General features: G+C 34.4%; 1 protein-coding gene and 1 pseudogene across 2 annotated transcripts in view; one reads left to right on the forward strand and one right to left on the reverse strand.

Moving 5' to 3' along the window:
* The window catches only part of ROCK2 (Rho associated coiled-coil containing protein kinase 2), a 137,356-nt gene that overhangs the window by 82,859 nt on the left and 38,002 nt on the right, over positions 1-16,495 (forward strand). The window contains exons 6-11 of one of the 2 annotated variants that reach the window (XM_024737698.1): positions 7,600-7,744; positions 10,101-10,239; positions 12,329-12,420; positions 13,232-13,391; positions 14,963-15,023; positions 15,601-15,612. In XM_024737698.1, the coding sequence (XP_024593466.1) occupies positions 7,600-7,744; positions 10,101-10,239; positions 12,329-12,420; positions 13,232-13,391; positions 14,963-15,023; positions 15,601-15,612 (609 nt within the window). The remainder of the gene's footprint in view (positions 1-7,599; positions 7,745-10,100; positions 10,240-12,328; positions 12,421-13,231; positions 13,392-14,962; positions 15,024-15,600; positions 15,613-16,495) is intronic. The other variant, XM_024737699.1, reaches the window with a different exon arrangement.
* On the reverse strand, positions 4,431-4,985 carry LOC112394774 (60S ribosomal protein L17 pseudogene; annotated as a pseudogene).

The raw sequence follows: 16,495 nt of genomic DNA on the forward strand, positions 1-16,495 counted from the left end.
CCTCTGGTTCTTTGGTCTTCTTCATAGAGTATTACTATGTTTGTGTTCTGCATACATTAATGTTTAGTAGGTAGAGTATTTGATTGTACCCAAAGCTCCCTCTTGTGGTGTTTATCATACTACAGTATGAAGTGATTAACAGTGAAAATCATATTTAATGAAAATAAAGTAGAAATAATTTTCTAATAGAACGCTAAACTTTTTAATGTCTGTTATACGTAACGAATGATGTTTATGTGCTGCACATCTATGAGTGTATTCTGATTTTCATTAAATCGGAAACTCGGGAGGGTGCAGAGAAATCACACCACATGTGTTCTGGATAGGTAAAGGTGGTTAAGGAAAGAAGGTGTAGAGGAACGGAACAGAATATGTGGTTTACAAGATAGTTTTATAAGCATGTAAGTGAGTACTAAATTCAGCTATCTAAGTATCTTGTTTCTTTGTAAGGCAAAATAAAAATATGGTATATATAATTTTGTTTACTATTTTTAATTCAGGTACATATGGTTCAGTTAATTATGCTCCTTGGCTCACAGCTTATTGTCATCAGTAGTATACACAAAGGCCCCATCTTGTTTTTTTTTTTTAATTATGTTTCCCCCCTTTCAGTTTTTGTCTTATTCTCTTTTCCCCTAATACACAGCCATTGTAATGTGTTTATAAGCTCTTAGAGACTATTAGTATAGTGTACATATGTATAAATAGTATAACGGATTGTCATTTTGTTGTTAACTTTTTTCATGCAACATTGTTTTATGTCTATTCCTGATATATGTAAAGTAGCTCACTGCTTTTTAGTGTTCCATAGTATCTCTTAATTTTACTTATAATTCCCCCTTGTGTTATTATTGTTTACTTATTATTCCCCCTAAGTCACATCCAGCTCCCTGTTACCAACAGTACCATGTTGAACATTTTCATACATGTCTCGTGTCTGTCTATTCTGACAAGGGTTTCCTCTAAATATAAACCCTAGAAGTGAGAGTACGATCTCAGAGGATACATGAAGTATTACCTGGTCTCCAGAATGGCTGTAAATGTTATAACCTCTTGCTAATAGTGCATGAGAGATCCTGTCTCCCCATATCCTCACTCATCTTTCCTTTTATTCCCTCTCTAAATCTTACCAAATTCCATTGGTGTGCAAAGTAGTATCTTTTAAACTTTTTATTAATCTTAACAGTTGATGTCAAACCTTTCTCCATATACTTCTCAGTCTCCTTTGTGAATTAACCTGTGTTGTGTACTTTTGACCCTTTAAAAATTGGTGGTTTGTTGATGTGCAGGGATTCCTTATATAATCTAGATACTGGTTCAACAGATATCACTAATAATCATCTTCCAGTGTGCTACTCATCTGTATCTTTGTTTGAACAGAAATCCTTAATTATGATGTAGTCAAATATATTTGTTAATATTGAACTTTTAGAATGTTGTTTGTTTTACGCCAAACCCCCGTTCCTCCAGTAATATTAATAATGAGAGTAACTATGTAATGTTGAAGAACAAAGGAATTTTTAATTAAAACTATAGTACATAGAATTTATAATTTTGTTATGTTAGTTGTTAATGAGAATAGTGTTATTGCAAGTTTCAGGTTCATCACTTCGTTTGCCTTTGATTATAATTATGGTCTTAGAGCCATTAGAAATGTTCATAGTTTCATTCTTATTCATCTGTATATCTATAGAAGGGATTGACAAACTAGAGCACAGGGCCAAATCTGGCCTGTGGCTTAGTTTTGTATAGTTTCTGTGCTCAAAACGTTTTTTCCATTTTTAAAAACTTGTTTTTAAAAAGAAGATATGCAATAGAAACCCTGTGTATCTCATAAAGCCTAAAATATTTACTATCTGGCTCTTTATACAAAAAGTTTGCCAACCCTTTATCTGTAATAAAGACAGAGATGCTCGAATTATTTTTTAGCTCTTCTGGCTTCACATAAAACATTATTCCATGGATAAAAGCAAAGTAAAATACAACTATAAAATTATAACCTTATATAAGGACTAAAATTGTTACTATCACTGATAAGAGTAATGCTGTTTCATTAAATTCTGTCATTGATAGATTGCAGGTTACACAGTTTTCTGGGTGTTGTTATCCTTTTTCTCCCTGAAATAAATATCTGGGTGTGAGTGAAAGTCACAGTTAGTATATTTACATCTAGATTATCTCAGTGACAGTCAAGGAGTACTGCTATTTAAAATTACCTGCATTGATCAGATAAGTTGACTTCCCTCCATGCCTGTCATTATGCATTTCATAGCAACCTTTACCTCCTTTTAAGGCACAATTTTACATTAGTATTTTAAATTACTGAAAATAGTATAAGATTTTATCCATTAATATTCTAGTGTATACCATTGGATTAGATTGAAGCTATAAATTTTTAAAAGCTAACAGGTAAAATGTTAGTGTTCTTAACCCTTCTACAAGTGACATCAATTTTTAAAATACAGGCATTTCTACTTATGTTTCTGAAAAGCCCTATTTTCTGCAAAATTATACATTTAAAAGGACAGGTTTATGGGAGCAATAGGAATAGACCATTCAAAAGCTATGCAGCTTTGTAACCAGAGCCCAAACGAAAATAATAATTGGTATCCAGGGAGATGATTGGAATAACAGGCAGCTTTGCGCCTGTGTGTGCCGCAAATTGCAGATGGAAATGGAGTTCTGAAGCAACTGGGCTGTCTTCTAGATAGAGCACAAGAAGCAGGACCTTCCACTAGCCAGCAGTCTTACGAGGCAGGGAGGGGACACGCCTCTCTGAGAAAGTAGCCCCTGGTGCAAGTGCTCATTTTTAATTGTTCAAATGGACTGAATATGCTCCAGACTATGTAGTCGTCAAGCTGAAGCTTTCAACGCTTCTGATAATTAAGGATTTCACTTACAGTTTTTCTTTTCCACCCTCACAGGAGGCATTTTTTTTCTTTTCTTTTTATAACTTAAAAAAATTATTTTTAGCTTCGTTGGGTCTTTGTTTCTGCGTGGGCTTTCTCTAGTTGCAGTGAGCAGGGACTACTCTTCTTTGTGCACGGGCTTCCCATTGCGGTGGCTTCTCTTGTTGCGGAGCACGGGTTCTAGGCGTGCAGGCTTCAGTAGTTGTGGCACAAGGGCTCAGTACTTGTGGCTCGCGGGCTCTAGAGCGCAGGCTCAGTAGTTGTGGTGCACGGGCTTAGTTGCTCCGCAGCATGTGGGATCTTCCCAGACCGCAGCTCGAACCCATGTCTTCTGCGTTGGCAGGCAGATTCTTAACCACTGCACCACCAGGGAAGTCCCAACAGCAGGCATTTTGAATAGTTTCTTAGAGCAACTCCAAGATTTGTGATTGACCCATTTTGTGTTTTCAGTAAATCTCTCGACTTATGATATTTTGTCAGTTATAAAACACTCATGTATTTAGCAAACACACATTATCTGATCCATTTAAGGTAAAGTACTTTTGAAGAAGCTTTTGAAAATGCATACCTGTTTATGTTGCTCTCCAGCTTGAAACCCTTTAGTAGATTTCTGTCACCTACTGAATAAAGTTCAAACTCCTTAGCTAGTCATATGAAGCCTCTTATGGTGATATGATCCCTGCCTACTTTTTCACCCTCATTCTGTATCATTTGACCTCTTGTACCTTGTGGTTCAGAGGTCTTAAATTACATACAGTTCTTTTTATACCATGGTATGTTATGATTCCTGGCCTTCATATATGCTGTTGAATATACTCTGCTTGGCAAATTCCTACTCACACATTGAAAGTCAGTCCAGAGTTTGCTTACCTTGTGAAGGCTTTTTAAGTTGGCTTCTATGTCTTTCCCCAAATGTACCCTTTAGGGAGCATTTCTTTTCTTTATTTCTTTTTTCTTCCCTCCCTCCGTCCCTCCCGCCGTCCCTCCCTCCCTCCCTTCCATCTGTTGAACACTTATCTTATATTTTCTCTGTCCCAGGCCTGGAATCAAACACTTCTCCAAGAAGCTCTAATTCCTTTTATTTAAGAATGGTATTTAAAAATCAGTATTTGGGTGCTGGATGTACTCATTGCTCCTGGAGCGTCATTATTTCTAGGCTCTGTCAGTGGATGTGTGTATATTGTATATACTGTGCCTACTAACTCACATGCACACACATGTTCATATTTAATTCTGTACCTGTCTGTATATAAAGTGTATTAAAAATTATGAGTTCATATGATACTTCTGATTCTAGTCCTACACCACAGGGTTCATTCTAGTCTTCCTCCTTTCTGTTTCATGATTACTTCTTTGGATAGTGAGAAAACTGGCTCTCATTATCTACACTACAACTGTTTTCCAAAGTAACCTAGGTCAGTTCTTTAACTCTCTACTCTCTTTGGTGTGGTTATGTTATTAATTTATGAAACAGGTCCATTTCTTTTTTTTACTTTTATTTGCATTTATTTTTTGCAGCATTTATTCCCAGGCCGTAAGTTTTTGTTTCTTCAATTTCTTCTGGGATATGTTTTTCTTCTGGGCAACCTCCTCTTCTGGTTTAGGAACAGTCCTTTCTTTTTCAGTAAGGATCATCTCAGTGTGGCAGGGAGAGCTCATGTATGGGTTGATCCAACCATGAGCTCTGTAAGTCCTGCGCCCCATCTTGGGGGCTTTATTCACCTGGATATGCTCAATGACCAGAGAATCTCCATCTAAGCCCTTAAGTTCAGCACTACCCTCTGCATTTTTGAGCATATACAGTAGAAATTCAGCATTCTTTTTGGGCCACCGACCCTGCGTCCAGCCCCACTGTTTGGCCTGGGGACAACTACCAACTCCACCATTGTAACCACGGAATGGCACACGTTGCTTCTTTAAAGTGACGTCCTTCATATACTTGGTGGCTTTTCGGATATGCATACCCTTAATGGCCTGGGCCGTTTCACTAGTGTTCTTAAAGTGAATACGAAGATGTGAACCTCTTGGCTTGCATGATTTTGTGGGGTTTTCTGGGTCAAGTGAATAGCGAACCATTTTTAGAGGTCACCTCAGGCCACTTACTGGAAAAGCCAGGTCCATTTCTTACTGTTTGTATTCCATTTAGAGTTGTCCCACATCTGGTTGATTTTGTTTTTTGGATATGTGAAGCACTCCTCTGGTTTAAGAGTCAGAACTATACAAATTGCATGCTCAGGGGAGGGTCACCCCCTCCTTATCCCACCATCCCATTCCTGTACTTGCTTCTTTCTACCCTTTTCCCACTCACCCCCTGTAGGTAAACCAATCTCTTTAGTTTGTGGTTTAGCCTTCCTGTATTTCTGCATTTTAGGCTTCCTGTATTTCCTACATTTGTAATAAATGTAGATTTTATATTTATATAATTTGAGAACTTCCCCATGAGATAGGTTGTTTTTTTTTTTTAAATAAATTTATTTATTTTATTTATTTTATTTATTTATTTTTGGCTGCGTTGGGTCTTCGTTGCTGCACGCGGGCTTTCTCTAGTTGTGGTGAGCGGGGGCTTCTCTTGTTGCAGAGCACGGACTCTTAGGCACACGGGCTTCAGTAGTTGTGGCTCGCGGGCTCTAGAGCGCAGCCTCAGTAGTTGCGGCGCATGGGCTTAGCCGCTTCGCGGCATGTGGGAATCTTCCTGGACCAGGGCTTGAACCCGTGTCCCCTGCATTGGCAGGCGGACTCCCAACCACTGCACCACCAGGGAAACCCCCATGAGATAGTTTTTAAATATCTTTCCCAAATGTTTATTTAAAAAAAATTTTAACTCTCAATAGGTGGTTGCCAAAGATGGTGGTTAGAATATTAATTTTCCAAAAACAGAGTACCAGTAACACAGTTTACCTAGTAAAAATTCTTTACTCCTACCAAAGTATTTATTCTACAAGTAATCGGTTATTCAAACTGATCTCCATCTTACCTTTCCCAACTTCATCAGTGTGAAACTTTACATTTAGCTGATTTGGACTTTACTGCATTTCTTCAGTCTGTTTTATATAAAGTCATTCTTGTCCCTTTGTTTTTGCTCTTTTTTCTGTCTAAGCTACCATACCAACCCTCTCTCCTCTGAAGTCTAACTTGTCCGCCAATTCTTTTTTGTATCTTATCCTTTGCTCTCCTTCTTCTGAACCTTTGAGTGCTAAATAATTTTTCTTTTAGTGGCACTTTTGTGTCTGGCCAGGTTTTAGCTCTTAAGTCTCACAAGATTCATTTTTTTGAAGTTAATTTATATGGATACATGTGAAATAAAGAGATTTTATTTACCCTAGTAAGTCTCTATGAATTTTTCCTTCAGTAGAAGTCTAAAATGTAGGATAGTTAATGATAAAAATTAATTTTATACACTGCCTTTTGTAGTCAGGCACTGTCATCTTCATTTTTTATCCTAAGTAATAACCCTTACAGAGTATTACCATCATAATTTGCTCAATTATTTCCAAATGTTTTATTTTATTAATTTATATTCAAACTAAAATGACCTCTATTTGCTGAATACTTGGGAAAATAAAATCATTGAGTTATTTCTGCTGATTTGAGGAAAGAAAAGATTGCTTCTAAAATTAATCTCTCATGTTTAATATACATTTTATTGCATTTAAATAAAAACATTTATATAAATCATGTTTATAAAATACATTGAACTTCCTTTTTCCAAGGTGGTTATAATACTTAGTATTTTGGTAGTTGTATAGCTTCGTTTTAAGGAACGTAGGTGACACACTTTTTAACCAGGCAGGTAAAGGAAATGAAGGGCATTTAAGTTAATCTGTAAAGTCTTTGCACGTTTGTACATAGCTGGAGGGTGAACAGGTACTATTTAGGATCACACTACTGTATACTGTCGTGATTTAATCTTGCAGCATATACACAAACATACACAAACACATACATGCTGCAAAATACACACACGTAGATAATATCTACAGTGGTTCTTGTCCTTGTCAAAAAGACATAAGATAGGGATTATCTTACTACCCACTGAAACTAAACACAGAAAAAGGTGTTTTTAATCATTTTGCCAAATATCTTGATACCACAGCTCCACATTTCTAAACATGCAGCTTGGAGGTGTAGCTTTCAAACTATAAAGATCTTTTGATTTAAACATTTGATCTATTTCCCCCCATTTTTTTCTTGGTATAATAAGAACTATTTTTTAATACAATCTCCAAAACTGGGGCCTTTGTAATTTTCATTACTGCAGTTTCTTTGGAAATATCAAAGTTTTCTTTCTCTAATGATTCTTTTCTTTTCCCCGGGTCAGGTGCCTTAAGACCACATTTTGTACTTCTCTTGTAACTCCTTCATGGTGTAAGAAAAAGAAACAAAAGATGTTGATTTGCATGGAATTCCCATGAAGTTAACCACCTTTTTCTTCTTTCATTGATGAAGCCTCCTGTATTTTAGAGTTGGAAAATTATCCCTGATCTCCCATAATCCAGACATTTTTATGCATTTCATAATGCATTTATCCCCTGTCCTCCCAAAGCCATGTCAGCAATGAAGGTCTCTTGGTAGCCATGTGTAGTCACTGTATATTTAATAATAATTAATGAATTAGTTGCGCTTATGTGTGTGTGTGTTTATAGACATTTTATATACATTTTTTCTCTCTCTCTCTCTGCACTTTACCCAGACAGGCATGGTGCATTGTGATACAGCAGTTGGAACACCTGATTATATATCACCTGAGGTCCTGAAATCACAAGGGGGTGATGGTTACTATGGGCGAGAATGTGATTGGTGGTCTGTGGGTGTTTTCCTTTTTGAGATGCTGGTGGGTAAGTAAGTTGTTCTTTTTTCAAAACCCATCTCATAACACTTTAGTTCTAAGTCAAGAATGTGAGACTATAAAAAAATGAATTGCTTGTGTTCTAGGGAAAAAGTAGTATTTCTGAAAACTGAATTAGTAGTGTCTGATATGACAGATGATTGATTGGAAAATTAAAACCAATCCTCATTCTGGCACAGTAATGGAGTAGAATATGAAAGGAATTGAAAGTCTACTGCTAGGAAATATTCCTCCAATAGACCTTTTGTATTAAGAAAATATAAGAACAAGAAGCAAGTTTATAGTTGCAATGGGCCTTCATTCTAAGATTTTCTTAATCAGGAGTATTTGTTGTAAATATTTAAATTATAAGGCTGGTATTCTAATTATAATAAGGAACTGAAAGTACTCAGTTTATGTAATTAATTTTTGTACACTGTGTTTCTTATATTTATTACTTGTATATATATTTGGTTTGTAGTTCTAGTCAAATAAATCATAAATATAGTTATTGACCATTTGACTATCAAGATAAATATATTTTATAATAATATTTCAGTCTCAGTAAACTCAGAGGCAAATTAAATAATTTCTTTTACTTTGACCAGATCAAAATTTGAAAGATTCAAGTATTTCAAAACTTTTCTTTACATCATAGATTTCATTTTTAAGATTTCCTATTCCTAAGTACTAGGGTCACAAAAATATCTTCTGGCCAAGGAAGCCAGTGGCTGACTCCCCTGGTTTCAGGTTGAGGGAGATGTAGCAAAATTCTTCTTTAAGAGTCAAATGTGTTAAGGCTAATAGCGTTATATGAAATGACTTTAGAATTGAAAATATAGTTTTAGAAGTTGGGGAATTTATTTTCTAGAAGATGACTAAAAGAAATTAGTAGTGGAAATCTGTAAAATCTGTATAGTAACTGAGTATGTTTATTGCTAAAAAAAAATCAGTACGAATTTAAATAACGATTAGTCATGGAACTTTTTTGTGGTTAAAGTGCCTTCTCTTGATGACCATATGTGTATGTGTAGCACTGATCTTGCTATGCGTAGTCTCATGTCCTTCTGTAACCTACTTTGTTTTGTGCCTTTGTTTTTGTAGTGGGTCTCTTTGTACACACTGTATGTTCTCAGGTAGCTATCTATTCTCCCCACCTCTAGGCCCTATCTGATGATTCATTGGGTGTGTCTTGTAATCTTTTGAAAGTAGAATATATTCCATCATTTGCCTAGACTCTCCCAGGGGGTTAAAAAATAATATACTTTGGAGGAAGTCACCTGGGTTTGAAGAGACCATTTAAATTCCTGCTGCTGTTTTCAGCTCTGAGAGCTGAATTTAATGAGTTTGAATGGCACTAATTTGCAGTATTCTGAGCCTGCTCTGGTGCTTGCTCATCAGGTTGGTTGACTGGACTTCAATTAAAGGAGTCTACTGCAGTTAAAAGTTGCACTAGAAAAATCTTGAATTCAAAACTCTCCTCTGCCACCCTTGGAAAGCAAAAACTATCTACCTGAACACTCCTTTTTGGCTGATTTGGGGAAGTCTGATTTGTACTAAGGTGACTTGTGGTTGAGGCATACTGGCAGGGCCTTTAACTCTTGTGGCTTTAGATGAATACTGGCCAAGATGATGCCGTGAACATTTTCTGTCTTTACACTTGCTTCAATGCCTATTTATCACAGTCATCAGTCAGCAGGAACACTGCATTAGGAGGCTGTTTCTGCCGTTTTCAACTCTAGCTGTGTGTCATCTTAGGCAAATCACACGTCATCTGTCTGGGCCTGGCTTCCTCGTATGTAAAACAATAGGGCTGATCTAACTCTTAGAGCTGCACTGTCCAGTCTATCATGATGAAAGTGGTTTACGTCTGCACTGTTTAGTGCGGTAGGCACCTGCCATATCGAGCACTTGAAATATGGCTAGTGTGACTAGGGAACCGAATTTTTCATTTTATTTATTGTAATTAATTTAACTTTAAAGTGCCAGTTGTAGCTAGTGACTATTGTATTGTATGACATAAAAGGCTGATTTAACTTAAGCACTAACTGATCTGACCCCACCTAGTAATCTTTTAAATTATCCAGTAAATTGGTTTTTTTTTCCCATTATGTATTTAAAAACCCAACAAATTCTACAGTTAGTATTGATTTTATTTTGCTCTTAAAAGTTCATGGTTCATTGGTATGATTATAATTTAAATATATTCTTGGTGTGCGCCTGTTTGTTTTGACTGAGATTCCTGGCCCGTAGACCTTTTCGTTCTTCCATGCATGTGACAGATTTAAACTTAACATGTTTAAATATTAGGTGAAAAATGTTTAATTTGCATTCTCTGTTACACTCTTTTTTTCTTGGAACTTTAGGGGATACTCCATTTTATGCAGATTCACTGGTAGGAACATATAGCAAAATTATGGATCATAAAAACTCACTGTGTTTCCCTGAAGATGCAGAAATTTCTAAACATGCGAAGAATCTCATCTGTGCCTTCCTAACAGATAGGTAATATACATTGAATTTCTTTATAGAGAATCCTTTTAACTTCTGGATTTGTAGAAAGGAAAGCATAGCTAACTCTTATTTACATATAAAATCAATCTTTTTATCCAAATTGCATTTAATTCTGGTTTAGCCTTTTCCTACTGCTAGGCCTGGTGTTGGGTTACCCTTGCCATTTTGTATGTGCAGCCTAATGGTAATCTAACTCTAACCCTGACCCTCATGTCTAAAGGGAAATCAGAACTCGGTAAAAGAACGCATTTGAGAGAAATAAAACTTCTGTATTATTCATATTTTATCCTGTAAGGTGATTTAAGCCGTACTGCTCTTGATTGTACAACTTTTGAGAAGAGAACATTTTTGGGCAGATAAATACTCAAAAGTTAATAATCTTAAAAACTATCTGTGTTTGATTTGAGAGTGCCTCCTTCCCAACCGTTTTTAATTTGCATTTGAATATGAGCAAGTCCATCATGGAAATTCTATATTTCTTGAAACAAACTAGATGAACATTGTTGTGAAAACCTGCCTTAAAAAGAGAAGCTAGAAAACTATTTGAAGTTTCTTCCTTGCCCTCTCTATTCTGTTCTCTTCTGGTTTCCCATTTTATATTTGTAATAGGAGTCATCCTATTAAAGGACTAACACATAGAAGTGGGTGCTTCCACCTCAGTCCAGACTTACCTCACTAGCTTTATGATTTTAGGAAAATTATTTTACTTGTTGGGGAAATAATTTTACTCATCCTTAAAATGATGGGATCAGATTAGATGATAACTAAGAACATTTCTTGCCCTAAGATGCTGTGATTCCTCAGCACACCTTATTGTTGCCTGTTAGCCAGTTGCTGTTAGAACCAGTACTGCAGTGACTATCCTTATACATTTATCTTTGCATGCGTTTTGTAGGATAAAATCTTACAGGTGGAATTCTAGGAGATACATTTTAAAATTGACCTACTTGAGTTACAAATTTGACCCCCAGAGAAGCCACATCAGGGTATATTTCCATTATTAATAGTTGTTTCCCTCATTCTTGTCAAACTAAGTATTATGAATTATTTTTTTTCCATACAAAGAAAGAAAATTATATTTTTCCTCATTAGACAGCTTAATCATTTTTATATGTTTATCAATCATTTGTACAATAAAACTTTGATTGTTAATTACATGATTAATGAATAATAATACATGGTGATAAACTCAAAATAATGTTTGATTTGAGGACTAGATGGAGTTGATGGGAATGACCATAATTTGTGCTGAAGGGTAAAATATAAAACAGGATACAGCATATGCTAATGAAAGGAGTACCATTCATGAAATATTTGCTGTAGCAATTTATGGGGAGGTGTGGTTGCAGTCTAAGTAATGATTGTAGGTGGAGAAAAGATAGTTTGAAAAGAATTTAATGCCATCAGTGTGGCTAAGAGCACTTCCTTCTAAACTTTACAGCTTTTTTTGTTTATATTAAACATAGCTCCAGGGACATATAAAAAATGTTTTTTATTTCCATATAGTCTTCACTGAAGACTCAACATGTCAAAAAATGAAATTATTAGTAACATTTTTTTGTATTCAGAATGATAATTTTAATATAAATGTAATATATATTTAACAATTTATATTTTATATAGATGTAGATATATCCAGAGTAAACATGGATAGCTTCAAACGTAATATGTGAGTTCTTTTTAAGAAAGGAGGAGGATTTTTTATAATAACGTTTATTAGAAAGGTTTTAAAAAACTCTTCTATGCCAAAAGTTAAATCTCCATCCATTTTACCCCCTAAAGTTGGTCACGTGGTTTTGGCACACGCAGATGATTTTTTTCATTGAAAATCTCGTACTTTCATTTGACACAAAACAGGTGGAAACATATTTCCCTTTCCATGGCATTTACTATCTAGAGCAATCATATACTATAAAATTAGATTGCTTATTTTTGAGCAACATTTAAGCTGAAGCTTTTAATAAAGATATCTTAAACTCATTTCTGATCCTTATTTTGATCCTTGTTGAGATAAGAGTTAATATTTTTGTATTTATATAATGTTACTCTTTATAATACAATTTTTAACTGCATTGTTTAGGGAGGTACGACTTGGAAGAAATGGGGTAGAAGAAATCAAACAACATCCTTTCTTTAAGAATGATCAATGGAATTGGGATAACATAAGAGAGAGTAAGTCAATAAATTTAAATATTTCCACTTCATCACATTTTAAATCTCATAAATTGATTCCTCTTCTGAATTAATAAACATCTCTGTACACTTAATGCTAACTAATTTTTAAATTGAGAGGTTTCATTTCAATTTGTTCTGAAGCAGTACTTATAACTAAATTAATATTACCTCAGTATCTTAGCAAACTAATATGTCTTTCTTTCCCAGTGCTTTTATGATAAACATAGGTTTCTTAATTTGTTAAGCTAAGTTTTATGGATCTCAGTAATTTTCAGAATTGGGGAAATATAATTCTTTAATTCAGTTGTTTGAATTAATAAATCAGTAATTAGTTACTTATGGAGACCATACTCTGGTGAATACTAGGGTAAGCATAATGATTCATTTAAACTTCATGTATATTTAACATTAATTCATTTGAAGAGTAAGAAATATTTCTACTTAAAGAATGTAGAAAACTGAAGACTAAAGAACGTATAGGCAAGTTATTGCTGCTTGTAATTTTAACACGTAGAATAATATCATCCTGCTTTCCTTGTTTGATTGATTTATCTATATTTAAAACCAATCTAATATAATAATAAAACATAAAATTTCAATTCTTTGAAATGATAAAATCTGTTACTAAAATGTTCTATAGTAAATCATAATAATATAGTACTGTTAATGAATCAATATATAATATGTTAATATTTATATAACATATTAATAATATATAATTACTAATATAAAACAAAACAGGGGTCATTTATATAATTTTAAATCAGATATATTATTATTAAATAACTTGTTTCTTTTCTTTTAATAGCGGCAGCTCCTGTGGTACCTGAACTCAGCAGTGACATAGACAGCAGCAATTTTGATGACATTGAAGATGATAAAGGAGATGTAGAAACCTTCCCAATTCCTAAAGCTTTTGTGGGAAATCAGCTGCCTTTTATAGGATTTACCTACTATAGAGAAAATTTGTATGTGATTTGTTCGTTACATTTTTATTGTTTTCAGCATCTAGCTATAAAGAGTTGTCTTACTTCGAGACTGAATTATAGAAGATAAAGTGTTAATTTGTTTTAAACTGAGTTTTTTCATAGAATATTATATGATATTCATTTGCAAATGAATGTAAGGCAATGTTCTGTGTTCTTTGGGGGATATAGAGTAAGACCAAACACCTGCTTTTGAAGGAGCTTGTCAACTAATAAGGGATATAGGAGAATTATATAGTCATAATAAAGGGTAGAATGTGATATTTGCCTTAAGAAACGTACCAAAAAGATATGAGATGGTTCAGAAGAAAAATAAAAGTCACATCTCTTTGGGACGAGGGTAGGGGAAAGTCAGGTAAGACCTCAGGGAAGAGGTAGCATCTTAGCCAAGTCTAAAGTTAAGAAAGGGTTTTGAATGGCTGAGATGTAAGGAGGTTAGGTGAGTATAGTGGGGAGGTGAATAGTGGAAGGAAAAGTTTGGAATGTAAGCATACTTTGGGAGCAGAGTAGTATAGTCCAGTAGGGTTCAAACAGAGGGTATATATATATATATATATATATATATATATATCACTGTATCATGACCATTTGGAGGATTTAATGAAACTGTGATTTTCTTGCCTGTAATCCCTCCATGTAGTGCAGAGCCTGGCACAAGATCATTCAATACATATTGGTCAACTGGAGTGATTATTGGGTATAAAATTAGAAAATAGACTGGAGTTGGAGTTTAGGGGAAGCATAATGCAACAGATGATTGTTGTGTGCTGTGCTAAGGGACTTTTGACTTTGACAGGCAGTAAAGAGCCACTGAAAACTGTTCAATAGTTGAATGAAGTATTAAAGATGTTTGAGAAACATATATTTGAGAAATTTTTGGTATTTCCATGTGTGTAATGGTTGGGGTGATCAACCATTACAGTTTCCCCAGGACTGAGGGGTTTCCTGGGATGTGGTGTGGGACTTCCATGCTAAAACCAGGAAAATCCCAGGCAAACCAGCATGAATTGTCATCCTGCTAAGGACAGTGTTCTGAAAACTACTGTAATGCTGACTAAATTGAGGATATCAGTGCCAGGAGAAACCCAAGCATGTTTATACACAGTGAGGAAGGACCCAGTTAAGCGAGAAATTAACAGTTAAATAGAAGTGATGATTTGTGTATTAAGACCTGGAGATCAAGAGATGTTATTTTTGAAAAGGAGGAGAGCTATCTCTTTCCAGAAGATTTCTAGAAAAGAAGAATAAGATAGTTACAGGAACTCAAAATGAGATGAATAGGGAGAAAAATGTAGTGCTATCTAGTGACTCCAGTCTCAACGATGTTAAAGACTAGAACATCCGCTTAAGAGTGAGAGGCAAGCAATATTTATCATTTTAAATGATTGAAAATGTTATACATCTCTAGAGGGGAAAATATTACTTCATTTTAAATATGGTGAAGTGAAAAGAAAGAGAATCTGTAGTTGGAATTTAATTCTGAGAATAACTTGGTATTAGAAAATGAGTTAAAATGACACGCAAAAGAATTTATTTCCTGCCTTTCTTTCTAGGTTATTAAGTGACTCTCCATCTTGTAAAGAAAATGATTCGATACAATCAAGGAAAAATGAAGTATGTATAAATTTTTACTATTCTACATGTGTTCAAATATTTTAGTAATATCCCTGTATTTTTAAAGTTCACTTGATGCTACTTTTAGATGGCATTCCTTCTTGCAATCCAGTTCAGCATAACGTTGAAATGATTCATTTATTTGACAAGTATCACTGTGTGAGATCCAATGGCTAGTGAAAAGATGACTTGTACATGGCTTTAGGCATAGTTTTAGTAGCAAAAGTGATAGAGTAGGTTTACAAACAGCTGTATTTTCTACCAGTTAGAAAATTTTATGATCTTAGTACTATAAAAGAGTACAGATAATAAGCTATAAGGATATAGAAATAGTAGATGATTTAAATTTTGACTATTTAGCAATGAATTCATATAAAGGTTAATTTTATCAAAATGTTACAATATTTTGTGACCTCTATACAAAGCTAAATCATGAACACACACATAAATGAGGATGCTAAACATTTTTCTCTTCAAAACCTAAAAAAATTAGTTAGGTAATTTTGGTATGATTTGTGTTTTAGGAATTTTACAAAGCATAACAAGCATTTTAATGTTTTTGTTTTGTTTTAAATAGGAGAGTCAAGAGGTATGTTGATGTCAAATATGTTGAAAAACAGGAAAATCTCATCACTCTAGCGATGTTTTGTTATAATCACATTCCACCTAGCATTTGGAGTACTACACCTACCCAAGAGAGAAGTTCTCAACCTTTTTTCTACCAAGTATTCTTTTTATTATTGCTCCTATGGATCTGTTGTTTAAAATATATATTGTATAATTTTCTTGTTTTTATTTATTAAGGATATATAAGTAGCAGTAAGAACTTTTGATTGGCATGTGATAACTAGTGTGATCGAATTATACTAATGTAGTAGCAGCCAAAAGCTGTTAAACTTGACTAGTTCATTGGCCTGTATTTTCTTACTAGGGAAGTATAGAGTTCTGCTTAAGGTATATGAAATATTTAAGAAATCATGGAGAACCTAATCACTAGAAAGAATAGTGGAAAGAACATTGGCCATGGAATCTAATAGATCAGGATCTTTTGGGCACTGCCACTTAGTAGCTATGCTATCTTGGCCCAGCTGTTCACCTTTTTTGGATTTCAGTTTCTTTATTGAATAGATATAATACTACCCATCTTTTTAGGGGTTTTGTTAGGATTAATGAGACAATATCTGTAAAGTGCCTGTCACTGTACCTAAAACACAAAAGGAACTTGAAAAGTTAAATCCTTTATAAAGGCAGTAAGGCTCCCAAAATGCAATATTTAATGCTTTCTGTAGTTTTAGTTTGTTTAAAGCCCGACATATCTGGCCTTATAGCAAGATGACTTGTAATTAATTAGTTGTCATTTATCCAAAAGAGTTATTGTTGACAACTTTTCACAGTATTTTGCCTGGCACAGTGTAGGAAGATATAAAGAAGAGCTTTTATATATCTTTTTTTGAGAGAAAATTGGTATGTTA

Source organism: Neophocaena asiaeorientalis, unplaced genomic scaffold (assembly GCF_003031525.2).
Source record: "Neophocaena asiaeorientalis asiaeorientalis breed wild unplaced genomic scaffold, Neophocaena_asiaeorientalis_V1.1 scaffold396, whole genome shotgun sequence".
Lineage (NCBI taxonomy): Eukaryota > Metazoa > Chordata > Mammalia > Artiodactyla > Phocoenidae > Neophocaena > Neophocaena asiaeorientalis.